This window comes from Aspergillus ambiguus (genome assembly GCF_047715705.1).
Source record: "Aspergillus ambiguus strain CBS 117.58 unplaced genomic scaffold BDV59scaffold_2, whole genome shotgun sequence".
NCBI classification, from domain to species: Eukaryota; Fungi; Ascomycota; class Eurotiomycetes; order Eurotiales; family Aspergillaceae; genus Aspergillus; species Aspergillus ambiguus.
In genome coordinates, this window is record NW_027395515.1 from 389,602 (window position 1) to 407,099 (window position 17,498).

The 17,498-nt window shown below is 53.4% G+C and overlaps 8 protein-coding genes across 8 annotated transcripts; 3 read left to right on the forward strand and 5 right to left on the reverse strand.

Annotated features, from left to right (window-relative positions):
• Nucleotides 1–126: 126 nt before the first annotated feature.
• Nucleotides 127–1,141, reverse strand: BDV59DRAFT_197823 (uncharacterized protein; the record flags this gene model as incomplete). Its single annotated transcript, XM_073693014.1, has 2 exons — nt 127–1,072; nt 1,131–1,141. The coding sequence occupies 2 exons, from the start codon at nt 1,139–1,141 to the stop codon at nt 127–129; spliced, it is 957 nt and encodes a 318-aa protein (XP_073552294.1).
• A 356-nt stretch (nt 1,142–1,497) lies between these two features.
• BDV59DRAFT_167941 (pantothenate kinase) lies at nt 1,498–3,644 on the reverse strand. The gene is made up of 4 exons (XM_073687996.1): nt 3,125–3,644; nt 2,676–2,958; nt 2,113–2,617; nt 1,498–2,056 (listed from the first exon to the last, which is right to left on the reverse strand). Exons 1-4 carry the CDS (start codon nt 3,356–3,358, stop codon nt 1,774–1,776), a joined length of 1,305 nt encoding a protein of 434 aa, XP_073552295.1. The 5' UTR covers nt 3,359–3,644; the 3' UTR covers nt 1,498–1,773.
• A 926-nt stretch (nt 3,645–4,570) lies between these two features.
• Nucleotides 4,571–5,876, forward strand: BDV59DRAFT_197825 (type III PLP-dependent enzyme; the record flags this gene model as incomplete). The annotated part of the gene is made up of 3 exons (XM_073693015.1): nt 4,571–4,772; nt 4,829–5,224; nt 5,320–5,876. 3 exons carry the CDS (start codon nt 4,571–4,573, stop codon nt 5,874–5,876), a joined length of 1,155 nt encoding a protein of 384 aa, XP_073552296.1.
• A 1,068-nt stretch (nt 5,877–6,944) lies between these two features.
• BDV59DRAFT_208383 (DEAD/DEAH box helicase) lies at nt 6,945–9,156 on the forward strand (the record flags this gene model as incomplete). Its single annotated transcript, XM_073695197.1, has 9 exons — nt 6,945–7,276; nt 7,327–7,384; nt 7,435–7,540; nt 7,619–7,979; nt 8,026–8,105; nt 8,157–8,308; nt 8,364–8,557; nt 8,609–8,757; nt 8,834–9,156. The coding sequence occupies 9 exons, from the start codon at nt 6,945–6,947 to the stop codon at nt 9,154–9,156; spliced, it is 1,755 nt and encodes a 584-aa protein (XP_073552297.1).
• Nucleotides 9,157–9,508: 352 nt separating this feature from the next.
• On the reverse strand, nt 9,509–11,680 carry BDV59DRAFT_45972 (glycosyltransferase family 31 protein). The gene is made up of 2 exons (XM_073696438.1): nt 10,176–11,680; nt 9,509–10,119 (listed from the first exon to the last, which is right to left on the reverse strand). Exons 1-2 carry the CDS (start codon nt 11,145–11,147, stop codon nt 9,802–9,804), a joined length of 1,290 nt encoding a protein of 429 aa, XP_073552298.1. The 5' UTR covers nt 11,148–11,680; the 3' UTR covers nt 9,509–9,801.
• A 1-nt stretch (nt 11,681) lies between these two features.
• BDV59DRAFT_45986 (phosphopantothenate--cysteine ligase CAB2) lies at nt 11,682–13,379 on the reverse strand. Its single transcript, XM_073696439.1, has one exon. It carries the CDS (start codon nt 13,075–13,077, stop codon nt 11,863–11,865), a length of 1,215 nt encoding a protein of 404 aa, XP_073552299.1. The 5' UTR covers nt 13,078–13,379; the 3' UTR covers nt 11,682–11,862.
• A 114-nt stretch (nt 13,380–13,493) lies between these two features.
• Nucleotides 13,494–15,374, reverse strand: BDV59DRAFT_45970 (multidomain presynaptic cytomatrix related protein). The gene is made up of 7 exons (XM_073696437.1): nt 15,153–15,374; nt 15,025–15,100; nt 14,965–14,974; nt 14,708–14,901; nt 14,607–14,660; nt 13,843–14,544; nt 13,494–13,778 (listed from the first exon to the last, which is right to left on the reverse strand). The coding sequence occupies exons 1-7, from the start codon at nt 15,240–15,242 to the stop codon at nt 13,663–13,665; spliced, it is 1,242 nt and encodes a 413-aa protein (XP_073552300.1). The 5' UTR covers nt 15,243–15,374; the 3' UTR covers nt 13,494–13,662.
• A 2-nt stretch (nt 15,375–15,376) lies between these two features.
• BDV59DRAFT_167948 (putative esterase/lipase) lies at nt 15,377–17,464 on the forward strand. The gene has a single exon (XM_073687997.1). The coding sequence runs from the start codon at nt 16,099–16,101 to the stop codon at nt 16,975–16,977; it is 879 nt and encodes a 292-aa protein (XP_073552301.1). The 5' UTR covers nt 15,377–16,098; the 3' UTR covers nt 16,978–17,464.
• The last annotated feature ends 34 nt before the right edge of the window (nt 17,465–17,498 follow it).

A 17,498-nucleotide genomic window follows, 5' to 3' on the forward strand; every position in this document is an offset into this window, starting at 1 on the left:
GAATCATATTGTCAAAAGTCACCGCCATATGGCCCTTTCTACATCATTTTTGGTTTTACAGTAATATAAAACGGCTGATCCCGATGCTGGGCCCGGACACGTTCTACCAACTGATCAAACTCCCTTTCAGATTCTTCGAAGATATCGACCGGCAGCTCGCCAGAATGGAATAAAAGCCTTTGTGCGCTTGAACAACTCGCGGGCAGTTCTGCACCAGTCCAGCGGAAAACAGTATGTCATAGCCTGGACATCAATGCGGTAATACATCGGCTGGAAGATGGTTTCGCCTTTTTGGGACGGCGTAGACACCCTTGGATTGTGTCTGCGCCTCTTTGCGAGCGGCTGCTGCGGATGCTCCTGTTCCTCAGAGCACGAAGACTCGCTGGAAGATTCGTTGGAGGATACTTCATCTTCGGACGTCACCTGCGGGCCAGGTGCAGGAACACCGATAGCGTTCGTTCTCCGCTTCCGCGCGCGGCCTGCCGATCCTATACACCCGTTTGTCTGTGGTGGTGATACCATCTGGAGCTGGGTTTGCCGCGGCGTCGTAGTCGGGGTCTTCGCTTCATTCGGTTTGCCGAATCTAGGAATGAACTCGCTTACCAGTCTATACCACGAATCCGGCCGGTAGTGGACACTCTCGAGGGTGGGACAAAAAGACCGAAGGGCGCACGGTTCCGACTCTGGGCCGTCGGGCGTCCATGCCACTAGGAAGCTTCCTACCGCAGTGACATACTTGAAGTAGTTGGATACGAGTTTTCCCTCCCCCGATGGGAGATGTATTATGAAAATTCGATACTTGGCTGGACGAACGATCTGGAAAATGGAGGTTTCAAGCTCTCGGCCCTGGCGGTCATACACTTTGGAAACCTGGCTTCCGTGGTACTGGTAGACAAATTTCGGCAGATCACCCGGGTTTTCTGTATGCCATTTGTCTAGGATATGGACGATGTGTTGCGGGAGCGGGCGATCTGGTCCGGAGACTGGTTTTTCGACCCACAAGACTACTTCGGTCGGTTGGGGAGGCATGAGGCTGGCAGGGTCTAGCTTGCGTTCTTCGGTGTCAGCACCACTACAGACGTGAGGTTAGCTGTAGAATGCCTGTTAGGCGTCGGCTGGGGGCGCTATACCGGTCACCCATACTCCCTAGGCACAATCGTTGCGCGTCTGGGGGTACGTACGCGTCTTGAATGCTCTCGGGGAGTGTGCTGTAGGTAGGATTGAAAACCTGTGGAAGGTAAGAAATCAAGACATGGGTGGAATTGGACGCGATGGGAGGTCAATTATGTGTAGTGGGTGGAAGGGTCTCGTTTGTCGTTGCCAAACAATCCATATCGAGAAGCTCGACGATGCTGCCAGATATCTTTTCCATGTGATCTATCAATCTACACCTCCAACCATAGGTATAGCACCTACAATCAGGAATACAGCGTAGTAAGTAACGTTGGAAATACCTGGGCCCTTGATAGGTCTGTCAAGATCCTCGTTAGATAATATCCGAAATTTTAGTAGTTAGGCAATGTATCCGAAACAACTCATTTACACGAGAGACGTGAACCACATCACATGAATCTTGGATCATCATGACTGGAGAATTTTAATCTATTATGCATCATCAAACGCAACAAGCGGGTATCAGAAGCCCAACAGAAGGCAAGATTATCAAAACAACGCAATATGCAAACGAATGCATGCCAAGAGCGCTCCCACAGAACCTCATCACAACGAACGGAAAGCCAAATGCAAACAGGCAGGAAAGCGGACCGGCCAGAATCAAGACGGGTTAGTCTTCGCCTCGGAAGACGTTGTTGTGCCGTCGAAGCTGTTCCTCCGACCCCAGTTGGCCGGCTGTCGGCGGAGGAACGCTCCCACAGAACCGATGTAGCCCTCATGACGTAGGAAGTAGGCTTGCTTCTCGCCCTTGGACCAGAACCGAATGGCATACGACAAGGTGTTCATAGTCTGTCGGTGGCCGCGGATGAAGGATCCGCCAAAATAAATATGCTTAACGCCGTGCTTTTCGGATTGCAGATAGGCGATTTGACCGATGTTGTTACTAGAGGGGTTCGTTAGCGTCTCCGCTTAAATCCAGACTGGCCACGCGGGACGTACCTAATGGCATAGAGCAGGCTCCGGCTCATATCTTCATGTTTGAATGTCACCTCGCCGTTCCGTTGGTCGGCATCGTCATGGGGTTCGGTGTCCCCGTTAGTCTCGGGATGTTCGGCCGCGTTCTTCAGGCGAAAGACCTTGCCGAAGGTGCTCGCGATCGCCGTGCTCTTGAGTCCGATCTTGTTATAATCCATTCCGTAGATGTCGCCGACCAGCATATCCACGCCACTGTTATCTCCCTGGTCGGCCATGGCGAGCATGTCATCGAAGGTACGAGCGCCGGTCAGCAGCGACATGATGCCCCAGAAGGTACCCCCGCCCAGGTGGGTACCACCCACGCGCTGGAATTGCCGGGGACCGGAGACCTTGATCATGGATACACCGGAGCCGATGTTGACGAGGAGGTACGGGTAGACATCCGGTCGGGCCTCGGCAAACTGCATCGGCTCAGCTTCGCTGTAGGTGAAGACTTCGTTCGGGATTTCTGTGATGAAGAAATCAAGGCCTGAAATGGGTTAGTTGCTCCGGTACGGTCCTCGGCCTGAAAACTGGGCTTCACGTACCGGTGATCAAGCATTCCATTTCATCCTCGCGGATGATGTTGACCTGCAGGGTCTCTTTGAGCTTGTCGTAGTACTTATAAGCACCTCCCCCCGTCGCGACGACGCACAGCTCGTTGGATGTGGGGCCGTGCGCTTTCTCGTACTCTTCTTTCAATTGCTTGATAAAATCGATGCAGAGGTCTATGCGATGCGTCTCGAAGTTGATAAAGTTCAGTCGACCCCCATTGTCCACGGAGTCCAGCTCTCGCGTAAAGTAAACCAATTTTGCTAGGGAACCACCGATCTAGATGAAGACCATCGCCGTTAGCAAGGAAATTGGGGCGTGTATGGTTGTGCGATCGGATAGAGGCGATTGCGGGGAGCTCCAGAGGATGCGGGGAACGGAGGGAAAAAAAAAAAAAGAGAGAGATCCCGCTCGTCCGAGATGGATGGAGGAACAGGACACTTACATCGACAGCCACATGGCTCACCAGACCGGTATGGTGAGGGAGACGAATATCGTGACCCTCATAGTGCACTCCGTCGGTTCGCACTGGGCTCTTGGACCGAGGATCTTCGTCGACGATGAAGGCGCCCTTGACATTGATTTTGACAGCGCCGGGATTGGATATGGCCTGTTCCAGGCGGGTAGCGCGGGAAGCCATGGAATTGGAATCGGGATGGGGATTTGAAGACATGATCATTTCATGGAGTGAGAGGGAGGGGTGGAGGAGGAGGAGGGGAGGTGAAGTAGTTCAGGGAATGGAAGGCGGACGGCCCATTGGGGACCGACCGAGGCGGAACAAGACTTCGGGGAAATGGGAGGGCCGTGATGGTCCCTACGGCGTATATCTCCTTCTGCCCAGCGATGATTGTGGATGACAGTGGAACCGCGTTTAATGCATCCTGTCTGTTTCTTGCTTGATGCAGGGGATATGCAGTGGACATTGGTATGATTGAGGACTTCCAAGGTTGGTTGGAGGTGTAGAGATGGAGGTAGATGATGTCTATCTGGTCGTGCTGTGTCGGAATTTTGATCAGGACCGAGGCATGACGTAGGGCTGCCTCAGGCACCACCGAGGTACCTCTCGCTCCTTGACGGGCGTGTATTATTGCACTTTATAGGCTAAAAGGTGAACAGTACTGGAGTACCAATATCGAAAGCTTCTCCCAGTCATCACTATATATATTCATGACTACCATTATACACCTTGTTGGACATAGGATGACTTTGATGAGCCTCTATACCAAGGAACCAATCATGCACTACCAACTATATCATCCAAAAAAGTCCCATTGCACCAAACAGTCACATCAACCAAGCCTTTCGAGACAACACGTAAAACTAAAGTGCTGGATCAAGCCTGAGGGTTGTTTGGCATGTACGAAGGGGAGTCTGTCCCCTTGAACGGCGAGGATGGCGGTGTAGTTGTTTGCAATGGTTGACATCCAGGAACGCAATTGGCCAACAGAGACAACGGTGGAAATAACCACGGTCGGTAGTGGCAGTGACAAGTACAACAGTATCAGATGAGGTTTGTTTTCGGCCCCTGACTGACATCACTAACGGTTTTGTTCCCACGCAGATGGCTGATTATGCACTCGTCCGAATCTGACTGGCTTCAACATTGGTATGTCGAATGGATTTTCTTCAAGAGCAATATTAACGCCAGACTTGCTCTCTAGTAGCTTCTATTGTGAAGTTGCGTACATTGATGAAGGCAGACAGTCATGTAATAGGATAAGCCGACATGCCACGAAGTGCTCCCTTACCTAGTATATCACATACATTACTGTTCGTAGATCTTATTCCAACTATATAACTCCTTTGCCAGCTTGAACTATTTCGAGCAACAAGTCTTCGCGGAATCTCAAACAATTCTCTATTCCACAATACTCTCTTCGAAGTGCCCAAGATGACGGCTACGGAGGTGAGAGCAGAAAATTGCTGCCCAGATCAACTGGTTGAAAACATTATTAGCCGTCGCATCTGTGACCTTGACCAGAACTCTGATGACATCCGCCATGACCTACCCTTCGTCGTTGCGGATACCAAGAATGTTTATGAGATATACCAGCGTTGGGTCCGATGCCTCCCTAACGTGCTCCCACACTATGGTCGGTTCCAACTTGTCCACTGACCACGCGAGGAGGTACTGACTGTCGACCATCAGCCGTAAAATGTAACCCGGATGTCTACCTTCTCCGATATCTTGCCAACCTGGGAGTTAATTTTGACTGCGCTTCATTTTCCGAAATAAAGCTTGTGCTCGATTTGGGAATCGACCCGGCCAGGATCTTATTCGCGCATCCGTGCAAGGCCGTGTCGGCACTGCGATTGGCATCTGCAAGAGGCGTCCAACACACCACATTTGATAATCTGGATGAACTAGATAAGATAAAGCAACATGCACCAGGTATCAGGCTGCTGCTGCGCATCTACGCCTCGGACCCCGCCGCTGCAGCGGGTATGGGAGAGAAGTATGGAGCCCCCCTCCACACGACAGGGCCATTGCTTGAGAGAGCCAGAGCTCTTGGACTCGACGTTGAGGGAGTTAGTTTCCATATTGGTAAGCTTACGGTTTATACTTTTGCCTGTGTTATCATCTCTGGTGCTCCTGAAACTCCTCGAGCCCGACCATTATTATAACAACACAAACCATAGGATCCGGAGCTCGCAACGCCGACGCCTTCATCACCGCCATTCAGGAGGCTAAGTGCGTTTTCCAAAACGCCAAGAGGCTCGGATTCCACATGCGGATTCTGGATGTCGGAGGCGGCTTCCAGGATTCCAACTTTGAGAAAATGGCCTCCAGGCTTCGACTGGCCCTTGAGAAAGAAATATCCTCTTCCATCAAAATAGTTGCTGAACCAGGGCGCCTCTTCGCTCGGAGCTTCTACACAATGGCTTGCAAGGTCATTTCGCGACGTACGCAGCCTCGAATGGACGTCGATACAACACCCCAAGTGGATAAGCTTTACCTCAACGACGGGATGTACGGGGGCTTTCTAAACTCGCTGACCGAACAGGAAGTATTTATACCAGAGTTGGTCCAACGAGGTGTCCCACACGAGGAGAGACGGAAGGGCTTGCATCGATATTCGTTATGGGGGCCTACTTGCGATGGTATTGACTGTATTCGGTCAGAGGTTACGATGGACAGGGAGATCAAAGTTGGAGACTGGTTAAAATTTAAGAATATGGGTGGTGAGTCTTATTGAGCACGTGCACTTGCGAGATTAGGCTGATGATACTTTTACACCGTATACTGTAGCGTCGGCAACTGGGTTCAACGGGTTCCCCAGACACTACGACGTCATATATATTGATCACTACCGCAAGGCAATACAGGGACCTGGTGTTCATTGCGACCAGAGTGGCAGGTTTCAGTGCGAATGTATAGACTGTTCTTAACAAACGGAGATAGTCATCAGGGTATAATGAGCTTGTAGACAGAGAGATATAGTGGGACACGCCTGCGCCTTTGAGTTAAACTGAGCCTTTTGTAAGGCAAGTGGAGGAGAACAGTCATTCCAGAGAATTGCATAGTCCATACAGATCTGGGCAGCGGCAGATTCTAGCTGTGCTTTTGCCCCAATTGCCACCTTTCTTGCACGGGAATACGATACAACATCCTGATTAGGAGATCCAGGGTTTGTTGATGAACGCTGAAAACTCTCTATACGTCTCTATATAGGCCTACGTATCTGAACGGTTGTTCCCAGCAGACCAATGGTGGTATCTAGAAATTGTTTACGACAAAATAACCGAATCCAAATAAAGCACGTATATATATTCGCCAAGGGTATAATTCCATAAACATAGTCCAATAAGTCTTCTGCTACACTCAGCATCCGAGAAGTCTAGTCAGAACTGCTTCTTTAACTTGTGAGGAGATCCTATGATTCAAGTACTGCAGCGATAGTGCATCTACACCAGATAGATCTTCTATCTCCAGTTTATTCTGGTATCGGGATGCCCTGGAGGATGGATCAGAGTACTGAATTCACTCGAAGGTGACCAAACACTTATATTCCCTCTCTTACTGTGCAGCTGTTTGCTCCAAACAGCCTTTGCAAGAGAGAGATGATTGAGTCCTGGCCAGCCTGAGGCATCGCCCATCAAATTGTATTCCTCTTTGTTTTGGTTTTCTTCTTCCTCTCTTCTCTACTCTTCTCTGCTCTTCTTCACCTTCTCACCTTTCTCTTCTTCCTCCTCCTCATATCCATCTATTCTTCATCCTCTCCCATTCGTGATCGTGACCTCTTCCCCTTCTCATATCATCTGTCATGGACACCTTCGTCGCCGATCTGGGCTCCGCGCTCAAGGATGTCACTCCCAATCACAACAACAAAGATCCCGCTACAGCTCATGTAGCCCGTGAGAAAGGATGGGTTGAGCCTGCAGGGTATGACTATTCCAAGTATGCCCTCCCCAAGATCGAGGAAGAGGGCGCTCCAGACTTCCCCCAAGAGCGTCAGGATGTCCCTGAATGGGCAGCCAAGGCAGCCAAGTATGAGTGGAAAGACGAGTATGGTGACGTCGGTCCTGAAATCCCCGAGCTGGAAGAGGAGCTCTTCAGAAGCGACTTGATCAACCGACAGGGTCTCAAGCTCAACAAGTACGTCTTGCCTCCTTCGAATCCCATGTTTGAACACTGACCTTGCACAGCCTTCAGAATATTGAGGTCGTTGCCGAGAGTCGTGAGAGACCCAATCCAGTTAAGAACGTACGTGACACTCTACGGTAAAACGTCCACCAGTGTTACTGATCTCCCAGTTCGATGACGCGGGCCTCCATCCCATCATGCGCCAGAATATCCGTCTCTGTCGCTACAATGTGCCTACGCCCATTCAGGCTTATGCGATCCCGGCTATCCTCACTGGTCATGACCTGATTGCCATCGCCCAGACTGGTAAGCAACTATCCACCCACCTTAGGAAACCATGCCTAACTTTTCCAGGTTCGGGCAAGACTGCGGCGTACCTTATCCCGGTTTTGTCCCAGCTGATGGGAAAGGCAAAGAAGCTGGCGGCTCCCCGCCCCTATCTTGGAGCAGGCTTTGACGCCGCAGTGGAAGCTGTCTGTGCTGAACCGCTGGTTCTTGTCGTCGCTCCCACCAGAGAGCTGTCGATGCAGATCTTCGACGAAGCCCGCCGTCTTTGCTACCGGTCCATGCTCCGTCCTTGCGTGGTCTATGGCGGTGCCCCAGTTCGTGACCAAAGGCAGGAACTGCAGAGGGGATGTGATATCCTCATTGGCACTCCTGGTCGCCTCTTGGACTTTCTCGGCCAGACGCATGTGCTCAGCCTTCGTCGCATTAGGCAGGTGCCTTTACTCTCCCCGCTAGCCCTATCTCATATCCTACAGATACACCGTCATTGACGAGGCCGACGAGCTTCTCCAGGCGGACTGGGAGAACGAGTTCAACAAGATCATGGCTGGCGGAGGTAAGTGCACATCCTCATCCCACATCCAATCTCCCATACTAACTACGTCAGGAATGACTGAGGATAATGATCATCGATATATGATGTTCTCAGCCACCTTCAACAAGGAATGCCGTCAGCTGGCCCGCAAGCACCTCTCTGACGACCACGTCCGTGTGCGTATCGGCCGTCCCGGCAGCACTCATGTCAACGTCGACCAGAGAGTATGCATGATCCGCCCGCCAGGCCCCAACCAACATTAGACTAACACAGACCCAGATTGTCTTTGTCGAAGAGAACCTCAAGAAGCAAGCTCTTTACGATCTGCTCCTTTCCATGCCGCCGTCACGGACTCTGGTGTTTGTGAATAGGAGAAACGAAGCTGACCTTGTTGACGACTATCTCTACAACATGGGTCTCCCCAGCACTTCCATCCATTCTGACCGCACCCAGCGCGAACGCGAAGATGCCCTGTACGTTTTCCCCCATGTCCACCCCACCAGATCCCGATCTAACAGCAACAGGCGCGCCTTCCGCACCGCAAAGTGCCCCATCCTCGTCGCAACTGGCGTCTCTGCACGCGGCCTCGACATCAAGAATGTCATGCATGTCATCAACTACGAGCTCCCTAGCGCGGGCAATGGTGGCATCACTGAGTACATCCACCGGATCGGTCAGTTGCGTCCCACCAACCCCTCTCCAGCTGTGTCTTCAATAACCCATCCTCGTCTGACCTCTTCCTTGACCAGGCCGCACCGCTCGCATCGGCAACGAGGGCCTAGCCACTTCTTTTTACAGTGATCGCGACAGCGACCTGGCGCCGGAGCTCGTCAAGATCCTTCTCGAAGCCAAACAGCCCGTTCCCGGTTTCCTGGAGGCCTACAAGCCCGCCGAAGGCGAGCAGCTGACCTTCCACGATGACACGGACGACGAGGCCGAGGTCGAGAACGGCGGGGACACTGATGCTGGTAGCACTGGAGGAGCCTGGGGCGGCGTCAACTCTTCCATCTATGCCGATCCCAGCATGGAAGCTGCTGCTTCTGCGCCTGCAGACTCCGGCGCTGACTGGTAGGGAGGGTCGCTGCCCGGCGGTGTCTCGTCTGGCCTTGGGCGCGTGGCATCTCCTTTAACTTATTTCCTTTCATCTTGTTTTCTCTCTGTGAGCCGGATCTTGCATAAATATTTCGTTCCGATACTGCTGGAAGACGACCGTCTCGGCTGGACACTCTTGGCTGTATCGAACAGACGGGCGTCTCGAAGGTCACGCGATTCCATTTGGACGCGGCTTTTTTGTTCATGGACTCGGGCTGGCGCGGGAGTCTGGCCCCGACTGGCTGGTCGAGTTGGGGTGCTGTTCGGGGTTGTGGAGTGGTTCGTTCGCTGGATGTGTCTGTTGGTCTAGCCCAATGCACTAGTTTACTTTTCGCGCAAGAGCATAGAGGTAGTGCGTAGGACTTGTTCATTATAGTGTACGCGAAGGTATCCAGTTGAGCAATGCATAGTACGTAGGTAGCCACACAATACAAGACGCGACTTGTGAGTATACACTGAAGAATCAACTCCAACCATGCAGACATGCATCCCTATACGCCCCCCACCCACCAGCAAAACAAGAAAGGAATGTATAATCTATAAATTACAAACACGTATAGAATAACCACATGGGCACTTTTATGTTTGTTTTGCTTTCCCCCCCTTGTTCGACCTGCGAAATACTTTAAGCCCCCCACTCCGTGCGCGAACACGTCGGCGCGTGGTTCATCATGTTCTCAACACGACGAATCACCCATCCGGAGCGAACGCCGGGACGCCGCACGCCCAGCCGGGGTGTTTTGCCCGTGAAGCACTGGTCGTCGCGGAAGACAAACTGGGTGCAGTCGGCGGTGTTGGCGCAGGTAGACTGGCACTCGTGGAAGGAGCTGACTCCGGCCTGCGCCTCCTCGGACAGGTTATCCCAGTCATCACGGACGTTCGAGAGCTCCGGATAGATGAGCTCTCTAAAGACGTCGCCGTGGAGGAGGGTGTATTTCGCCTTCTGGTGGACAAGTTAGCGCGGGTGGGAAAAAAAAGAAACAGGGACAGAATTCTTACCTCTCTCCATCGCCGACGTTCGAAGCTCCACAGGTCCTCGATGTCGCGGGCTGTCAGGTGGTGGAAGGCCACGGCTGGGAAGCACCAGGGCCGGCGGTAGAAGCTCTGGGTGAATTCATCCAGTTCACCGACGTTGGAGTTCTGCAGGATGGGCCAGGAGAAGTGCAGCGGGACGCCGACGTCGGCCAGGACCTTGCCGAGGACGCAGTCGCCGGCCCAGTGGGCGTCAGTGTACTCGTTCAGTTCGACGGTGCGATCAGCGTAGGCGTCGGAGACGCGCTGCATGGCCGGGTTGGAGACGATGAATCCGGAGCCGCCGTGAGCGAAGATGACGTCGGCGATCTGGGTCTCCGTACCGATGTAGTGCGGTTTGGAGGCGTCGAAGTGCGTGAGCCATTGGAGGAGCGTCGGCCAGGAGAAGTACGTATCGGCCTCCATGAAGATGTACCATTTGGCGCGATCGTTGTACCGCAAGGTTTCCTGCACCATGGGAAGGAATTTCCATTTGTCCAGTTTCCAGCCTGGGTTGTTGGGCTTCCCGATGGCGGAGTTCGCTTCGTCGGCGAAGTCAGCAGACTCGAGACCGGCTCGACCCTGTTCCTGCAGACGATTGTAGATGTCGAAGTCGGGCACGGAGCGCTTAACATCGGTGTCCATGTTGCGAAGGGCATCGTGGATCTTGACCCCATCGATCTCTTCCTCGAAATCGGAGAAGATCACGTAGTTCGGGATGCAGCGCAGCGTGCTGTGGAAATGCACCGGAACCTTGTCCCGGGCCTCCGTGACGCCGGTCTTCATGACAACAAGGACATCCTCGACGCCCGGGAGCGGAGGACATTCGGGATGTAGTCGCGGTTCGGCGAGTGATGGCTGCAGGTCGGACTGGATGGAGCAGAAGTGATAGAGCAGAAACAGACCGAGAAGAGAGGCGATCACAGCAATGCGACGGCGAGAGCGAACCATGGTAGTCATTCTCGCCAGGGGTTGAACCGCGGTGCGGGAGGGATTGAGTTGACGGGCAACGATACGGCGGAAGAGTGAAAGCGATCGATCCTCCTGGTCAATGGAAAGGGACCAGCATCGTTTGGCGACTCCCTGTCTTGTCCTGCGAGGGCGATGTTTCTCCTGTGGGGGTGGAGCTGGGGGGAGTTTTGGAGGAATGCGGGAAGTGCAGCCAGCACCCACAGCGAAGAGGAGGAAGGAATGAGGACAATTGAAGAAGAAAAGGGACTAATGGAGGGAACGGGGAGAGAGAAAAGAGAAAAAGGGAAAAGAAGAGGAAGAATGATGGCCACCGTGGAGGACGCCTCCTCGACAGCAGATGATCGGCCCAGGCGCTGATCGTCGATGACGCGTTGGAGGACGAAAAGAGGGCGGGACTAATCCATGGGCGGCGACGTCAAGCTGAAACGGGGTGGGGATCCACGTATGCCGTATCCGTCACTTGGTTGAATCCATGGCATTGGGATTGGATACATTGAAAGAGGAATCTTGGGGGGACGGAAAAGAGGAAGAGGAAGAGAAAGTTGAGGTTGAGATCGAGAGGTTGAAACCACAGCAGAGGGCGGCTGAGTCAGCAGGACCCCTGATCTCCATTCCCAGCCATATGAGCCATATTAATCTTACAACACGGGATATAGTCCTCGAGAATCGCTCAGGCCAACTCTATTCTAGTCACCCTAGTCCTCTAAGGCCCCTGCGTCTTCTTAGTAATCATGTTCGAGTGTAGCTTCACCAGCTCCGGGATGATCAGACTCTCAATCTCCACGCCCTCGGGCCCGGTGTGCGTCTCCTCCGTACGGCTGTCTCCCGCGTTGCTCCCTCCCGATCGCTTGATTTCTGCCAATCCAACCTGTTCCTCCGCCCCCGATATACTCTTGCTACGCTTCGACTTGGGCACCCGGATCCACCGCTCATAGGGCGCATCCGGCGTGACAAACACCACTTCCCACTTCCGCGTCGTCAGCAGATTTCCAATCACCAGATGGTGCGAATACCGCTGCAGCGCGGTCTGCGCCTTGTACACGAGGAGGTTCGGGTCCGTCTCTAGCTTGAAAGACACCACCATGCTACCATCCGGGGCCCATCCGTCCACCAACTGATGCAGGAACTTGGGTACCGGGTCCAGGTCGATGATCAGTTTCTTGCTATGCGTCGGTGGCTTGGCGTCGAGCCCGCCTGTGTAGATGTCCGCCGGATCGATCGCCTGGTCCGCCGTATCTTTGCCCTGGTCATTAGCCATATGAGCCGGTAACTCTGAAGACTGGATCTTATGCTCCGCCATGCGCTCGCGGGGGATGAAGAAGTCACTGACGGCCGCAGCCAGATAGAACAGTGCATTCGCCTTCAACGGCCGCATGATCTGCGCAATCGACCGCAGCTCAAAGAGATACTCCGTGATGGTTGTGAATGGGATCAGCAATAGCCGGTTGTTCTGCTTCGCATACCGGTACTTGCGCAGCACGTCCCGCATTTCATCCTGGTACTCACTGCGCACCACGATCGCCCCGTGATCTCCATCAGACCCTGACGCCGGGGGCGCCTCATCCATGAAGTCCAGGAAGCAGTTGGTCGAGTGGCTGTAATGCCGCGAATACGGTAGGAGACTGAACTGGCGGTGGAGGAAAATCACCGCATAGCCCTGCTCGAGGAAGTATTCCGCGGACGTCGCACCACGTGTTCCGTTGGAAAAGTTGTCAATGAAGCGAACCGTCCTATTCTCGAGAGGCACTGTGGTGCCTCCGGAGGTGACCAGCACCACCCGCCGGTTAGCGTCGACATGGTCGTTGATGAACGCTCGGGCGAGGGCCTCGTGCTTGGGGAGAGCTTTAGGAGGAGGGTTGTTATTGAAGTAGACCGACTCCGCCTCGGCGGGCGTCATTTCTTTCGTATTAGACGGCATTGAGTTGGAGAAGATAACAGATATGGAGAGAAATAGGTGGTACCGCTCCGATTGACTCTATCCAATCAAGGAAGATAAAAGGCGACGTCGCAGACAAGGTCAGAAAAAGGAGACAATTGAATGAATAACCAATGCTTCAATGTTCAAAAAAGCGATTGAGATGCTGCCAATCGAAGTATTGGTTTGAAGCAGCGTCAGAGACCACGTCTCACCGCAGTAATGCCGCCTAGATAACTAGATTGTCCGGTTAGTCACGGATGGAGGTCTCTCAGTAACCCCACCACGCCGGGTTTGTGGTACCTGGTAGGTGTCTTCCGCGGGGAGTGTGAGACTCCTTATATCCAGCGCTTATAATGACAAGGGAATTATGTGCAGAAGAGTGTGGAGCAGATCATCGGTGAGAAAGCGTTGACGTCGATGATCGAGAGAGAAACCGAGGGGCATCGGCCAATGACTCACCGCCTTCGGATAATGACGCACTTGCACAGCCGACAATCACGTGGTCTGTCTTTACGCGATTTCAGGTGCTTGTCAAAGCATTTCATTCATTTCATACATCGTAATGACTTAATCTCACGCATCGCCTCACAGATAACGGCTCCGAATGGCTTGGCTGATGGTACTCATCCGACTGGCCATTCCTCCGTGTTGCATGTTACTCAACAGCGCCTCTTCTAGGGCGGATTGTGTGACGCTAGCATCTGGACCGCGGCATTCATTAGCGGCGGAATAAAAGTAGACGGGATGGGTGCGAGACTTCCTTACCGTCCAAGTCACTAAAACTGCTACCCATACTGGGTGTATCGCTGGCATCTCTCCCCGATGCTACAGACCGCCGTGGACTCAAACGTGCGAGGTCAGCAGCTCGCCTGGGACTGAACGCACCCGTAGCCTGGTGGACGCGCCGTCGGGCTTCGATTGAGGGCAGGGCGGCTGGCGCTCCAGAACTCACGGAGCTAGCGGAAGACTCGGTAGTGATCGACTTTCGTTGTAAGGGATTCTGTTCAACACGCCGGCGCGGTGCGGACGATCCTTCAGGCTCTATCCGAAGGGTTGCATTGAGATCTTGACCCGCGTTCTCCCGTGGCGCCTGATTGGGCTCATGGGATACAGGAAGGAATGCCGGGGACTCATCATCGTCTTCTTCTTCATCATCTCTGAGACCTTGTCGATGAGTGGAGAATTTGCCGAAATGTCGGAACCGCAGTCCTCGTCGGCTGGCCGTGGCCTCCTCGATATCAGACTCTGATTCGGACGAGCTAGAAGTCAAGTCTTCCTCTTCAAGCGTAGGCGATTTGTGAAGCTGAGGAGCGGGTGCTTGTTCCCATTTCCCTGTGGACGGACGTCGGCCGTAGCTCCGTCTCTGGTCCTTTGTCTCTGGAGCTTGAGACTCTGCAGGATGAGCATCCCCGGAGGACTTGACTTGGTTGACTGTCGTTGTAGAGCTTGTACGCCGTGGGACAGGGCCTAGGAAAGTGTTAGACCGAGCCTTGGGGGCCTAAAATGATGAGCCATCCAGTAAGTCTTACCTGGCTGCGGGAGCGTCTCTTGATGTGATGCGAGCCGCGTGGGAGCTCTCGACCCTTGGACTTGTCAGACTTGGACCTAGGCACGCTGGGGTAAGGCATACCTGTGCTTGGGGCTCCCTTCCCCGGCGGGCCCAATGCAGCACTGCCAGATATGGACCCAGGAGCTGGGGAAGGGGAGTTGGACTGAGTCGTCCCGACTTTACGCATCTGAGCGCGAACCTGAGACAGTTGGCGGTCGTACAGCCACGCTGCTTGTTGGAGGAGGAATTGCAGTGTAACATCGAATCTGTCGGCGCTGTTGAGTCGTGTTAGAATTGGCTGCAGAAGATTGGCTTCCTAACATCGAAAGCAAACATACAGAGCTCTCCCTTCAAGAGGTCAGCTATTATGCACCACGTAGTACTACCTAGAGACTTACAGTCTATATCATCTCCCTTGGAAGGACGAGACAGTATGTCCCAAAGAGCCTGATCCTTTGCGGCATTCCATTCCACCTGGAAGCGTCAGAAGAAGATCATATGCGGGGCCGCTAGAACGGGAGTTTACCGGAGGCGGATCGACAAAGTCCCCTCTGGGGAAAGGAAGGCGGATAAACACCGTAAATTGGGTGTCGCCCGACTGATTCAGGGTAGTCATAGCTAGGGTTTATGAAGAAGAAGCCAGGACAGAAACGGCGAGATTTGCGGAAGAGCGAGCAACAAGTAGCGTTATATAAAGTATCTACAACGTGCTAAGACAGGGTCAGATACAGCGGAGGCCGAAGTACGGAGTAGGCACGTTGTAGATGACGATTGCGAAGAGATCACGGGGTCAAATCCCGTGGTGGGAAGGTGCGTCGAAATAGGCTCGTTGGGTGCATCGGCTTCTTGGGGCCGTGCTATTACCACGGCTACAGAACGCGTGTCTCGTGACTTCTCTCATCCCAATCGCTTCTCAAGCATCACAATCGAAACACCGTCAAATCTTCAATACCATGGATGCCCTCTCGATTACCAGTCCACCCCTGAAACTGACGCCACGAAAGCTGAAACTCACGCCAACATGACAATCTACTCCGGACTTTTCATGAAACGAGGGCAACAGCATTGAAACTCCTCGCCTCAGAACCGATCGTCAGGGATTAATTTTATGGTCCCCACTAGATAGCCACGCGATGTCCCTCCCTGGAAGCACATCACATCATCTTGTGTTTTTTCGCTGCTTAATTTCCCACGCGGCCTGTGGATCCCCCACCATTCACCCGAAGATGTCTATCCTGGTCCACTACCGGAGAATTTCCAGGGGAGAGATTCTGTGATTGGCATGGTTGGACTCTGGCGTAAATAAACGGCCCCAGCGCCAACGTCTCCAACTTCTGCACAACTTCTCTTAGTCCGTACTTCGTACCCAAGTTTCCAGTCTTCCACCGCATTCTATCATTCTCCTTCATTGGTCCCCTTTTCGTCAAGCGTTCGGATCCCATTGTATTGGGACTCCACTGGCCGACCCCACCATGTTCTTCCTGACGTACTTTTATTACAAGATCTTGGCTGTCGTTATCAGGGCGCTCGCCACTCGCGGCCGTCGTCTCAGGGCCAAGCAGGACAGTGTCTATCAAATCCCGTCGCGGGACCGAGGCAGGACCATCACCGCGCATGTCTACCGATCTGCATCTAGGCTGAGGCCATCCCCTGTGCTTTTGAATTTTCACGGGAGTGGATTCTTGATTCCCCTGCACGGGAGCGACGATGAGTTTTGCCGGCGAATCAGCCGTGAGACGGATTATACGGTGCTAGATATTCGGTATCGCCTCGCCCCCGAGAATCCCTTCCCCGCGGCGTTCCATGACGTCGAGGATGCAGTAAACTGGGTGCTGCAACGCCCGGATGATTTCGACTTATCCCGTGTCTCTATCTCCGGGTTCAGCGCAGGAGGAAATCTCGCGTTAGGAGTGTCTTCGTGTGTGTTCCCCCACGATACCTTCCATTCCGTGCTGGCGTTTTATCCGGCCTTGGATCTGGCCACCAAACCGTCTACAAAGGCTGCGCCGGATCCAACTGGAAGACCGCTCCCCGCAGCACTGGCGCGGCTGTTCAACCGATGCTACATACCTTCTGCATATGATGCGCGGGATCCGCGCATCTCTCCATTCTACGCAGCCCCAGAGCGTTTCCCCAATCGGGTGCTAATGCTGACCGCGGCTGGAGACAGCCTTGCCCTGGAAGCTGAAGAGCTTGCCGCTAAGATCAGCCGCGAACCAGGTCGCGAGGTGGTATGCCAGCGAATGCAGGGCTGCAATCATGGTTGGGACAAAAACACCCGTGCGGGGAGTATTGAAGACGACGCGAAAGACAAGGCTTACAGCATGGCGATTGCCATGTTGTCGAGGTGATCCCATGCTCTTGCGGCCCGAACCTGAGCGTCACTCGATGGTCTTAGATCGGGAAGCACGAGAAGCGTTATCTACGGCGTACGCAATGGAGGAGTGACGGATATGCTGCCCCGATATCAACATCTGCGGTCTGCCGTGGATACCCCGTACGCAGTAGATGGATTGAAACCTAGGAGGGAACAACGCCCGACGATCGGCTCCTTCAGCCGTTTCTCAGGAACAGTGGGACCCCTGGGGATTATTCGCTCCTGGTCCCTGGAGGAGCCATGGTTTCACGCATGCCTCACCATGGCTCTTCTAACCCGGGACGGTCCGACTAGGGAAACCCTAAGCCCTAATTTCCGGAAGCGGCGGAGTGCCTGGCGGAGGAGCGTTTCCAATGTTCTCCGACAAAGGTAAGGGAATAATGGGTATTATTATGATTATTATTATTATTACCTACTATATTTATTATTACCGTACGACGTTGTTATGATCATGATTTAAGGGGATTACTAGCGTTATACCTGGTTCATCATCTG

Excerpts from the sequence above, each read along its gene's own strand:
- BDV59DRAFT_45972 (XM_073696438.1), bottom strand. The coding sequence starts at position 11,147 with ATGACTACCATGGTTCGCTCTCGCCGTCGCATTGCTGTGATCGCCTCT. Across the intron at positions 10,120-10,175 it reads AACGTCGGCGATGGAGAGAG|AAGGCGAAATACACCCTCCT; the intron begins GTAAGAATTCTG and ends CTTGTCCACCAG.
- BDV59DRAFT_167948 (XM_073687997.1), top strand. The coding sequence starts at position 16,099 with ATGTTCTTCCTGACGTACTTTTATTACAAGATCTTGGCTGTCGTTATC.
- BDV59DRAFT_167941 (XM_073687996.1), bottom strand. The coding sequence starts at position 3,358 with ATGATCATGTCTTCAAATCCCCATCCCGATTCCAATTCCATGGCTTCC. Across the intron at positions 2,618-2,675 it reads AATGGAATGCTTGATCACCG|GCCTTGATTTCTTCATCACA; the intron begins GTACGTGAAGCC and ends AACCCATTTCAG. Across the intron at positions 2,057-2,112 it reads AGCCTGCTCTATGCCATTAG|TAACAACATCGGTCAAATCG; the intron begins GTACGTCCCGCG and ends GAACCCCTCTAG.
- BDV59DRAFT_45970 (XM_073696437.1), bottom strand. The coding sequence starts at position 15,242 with ATGACTACCCTGAATCAGTCGGGCGACACCCAATTTACGGTGTTTATC. Across the intron at positions 15,101-15,152 it reads ACTTTGTCGATCCGCCTCCG|GTGGAATGGAATGCCGCAAA; the intron begins GTAAACTCCCGT and ends TGACGCTTCCAG. Across the intron at positions 14,545-14,606 it reads AGAGACGCTCCCGCAGCCAG|GCCCTGTCCCACGGCGTACA; the intron begins GTAAGACTTACT and ends ACACTTTCCTAG.
- BDV59DRAFT_45986 (XM_073696439.1), bottom strand. The coding sequence starts at position 13,077 with ATGCCGTCTAATACGAAAGAAATGACGCCCGCCGAGGCGGAGTCGGTC.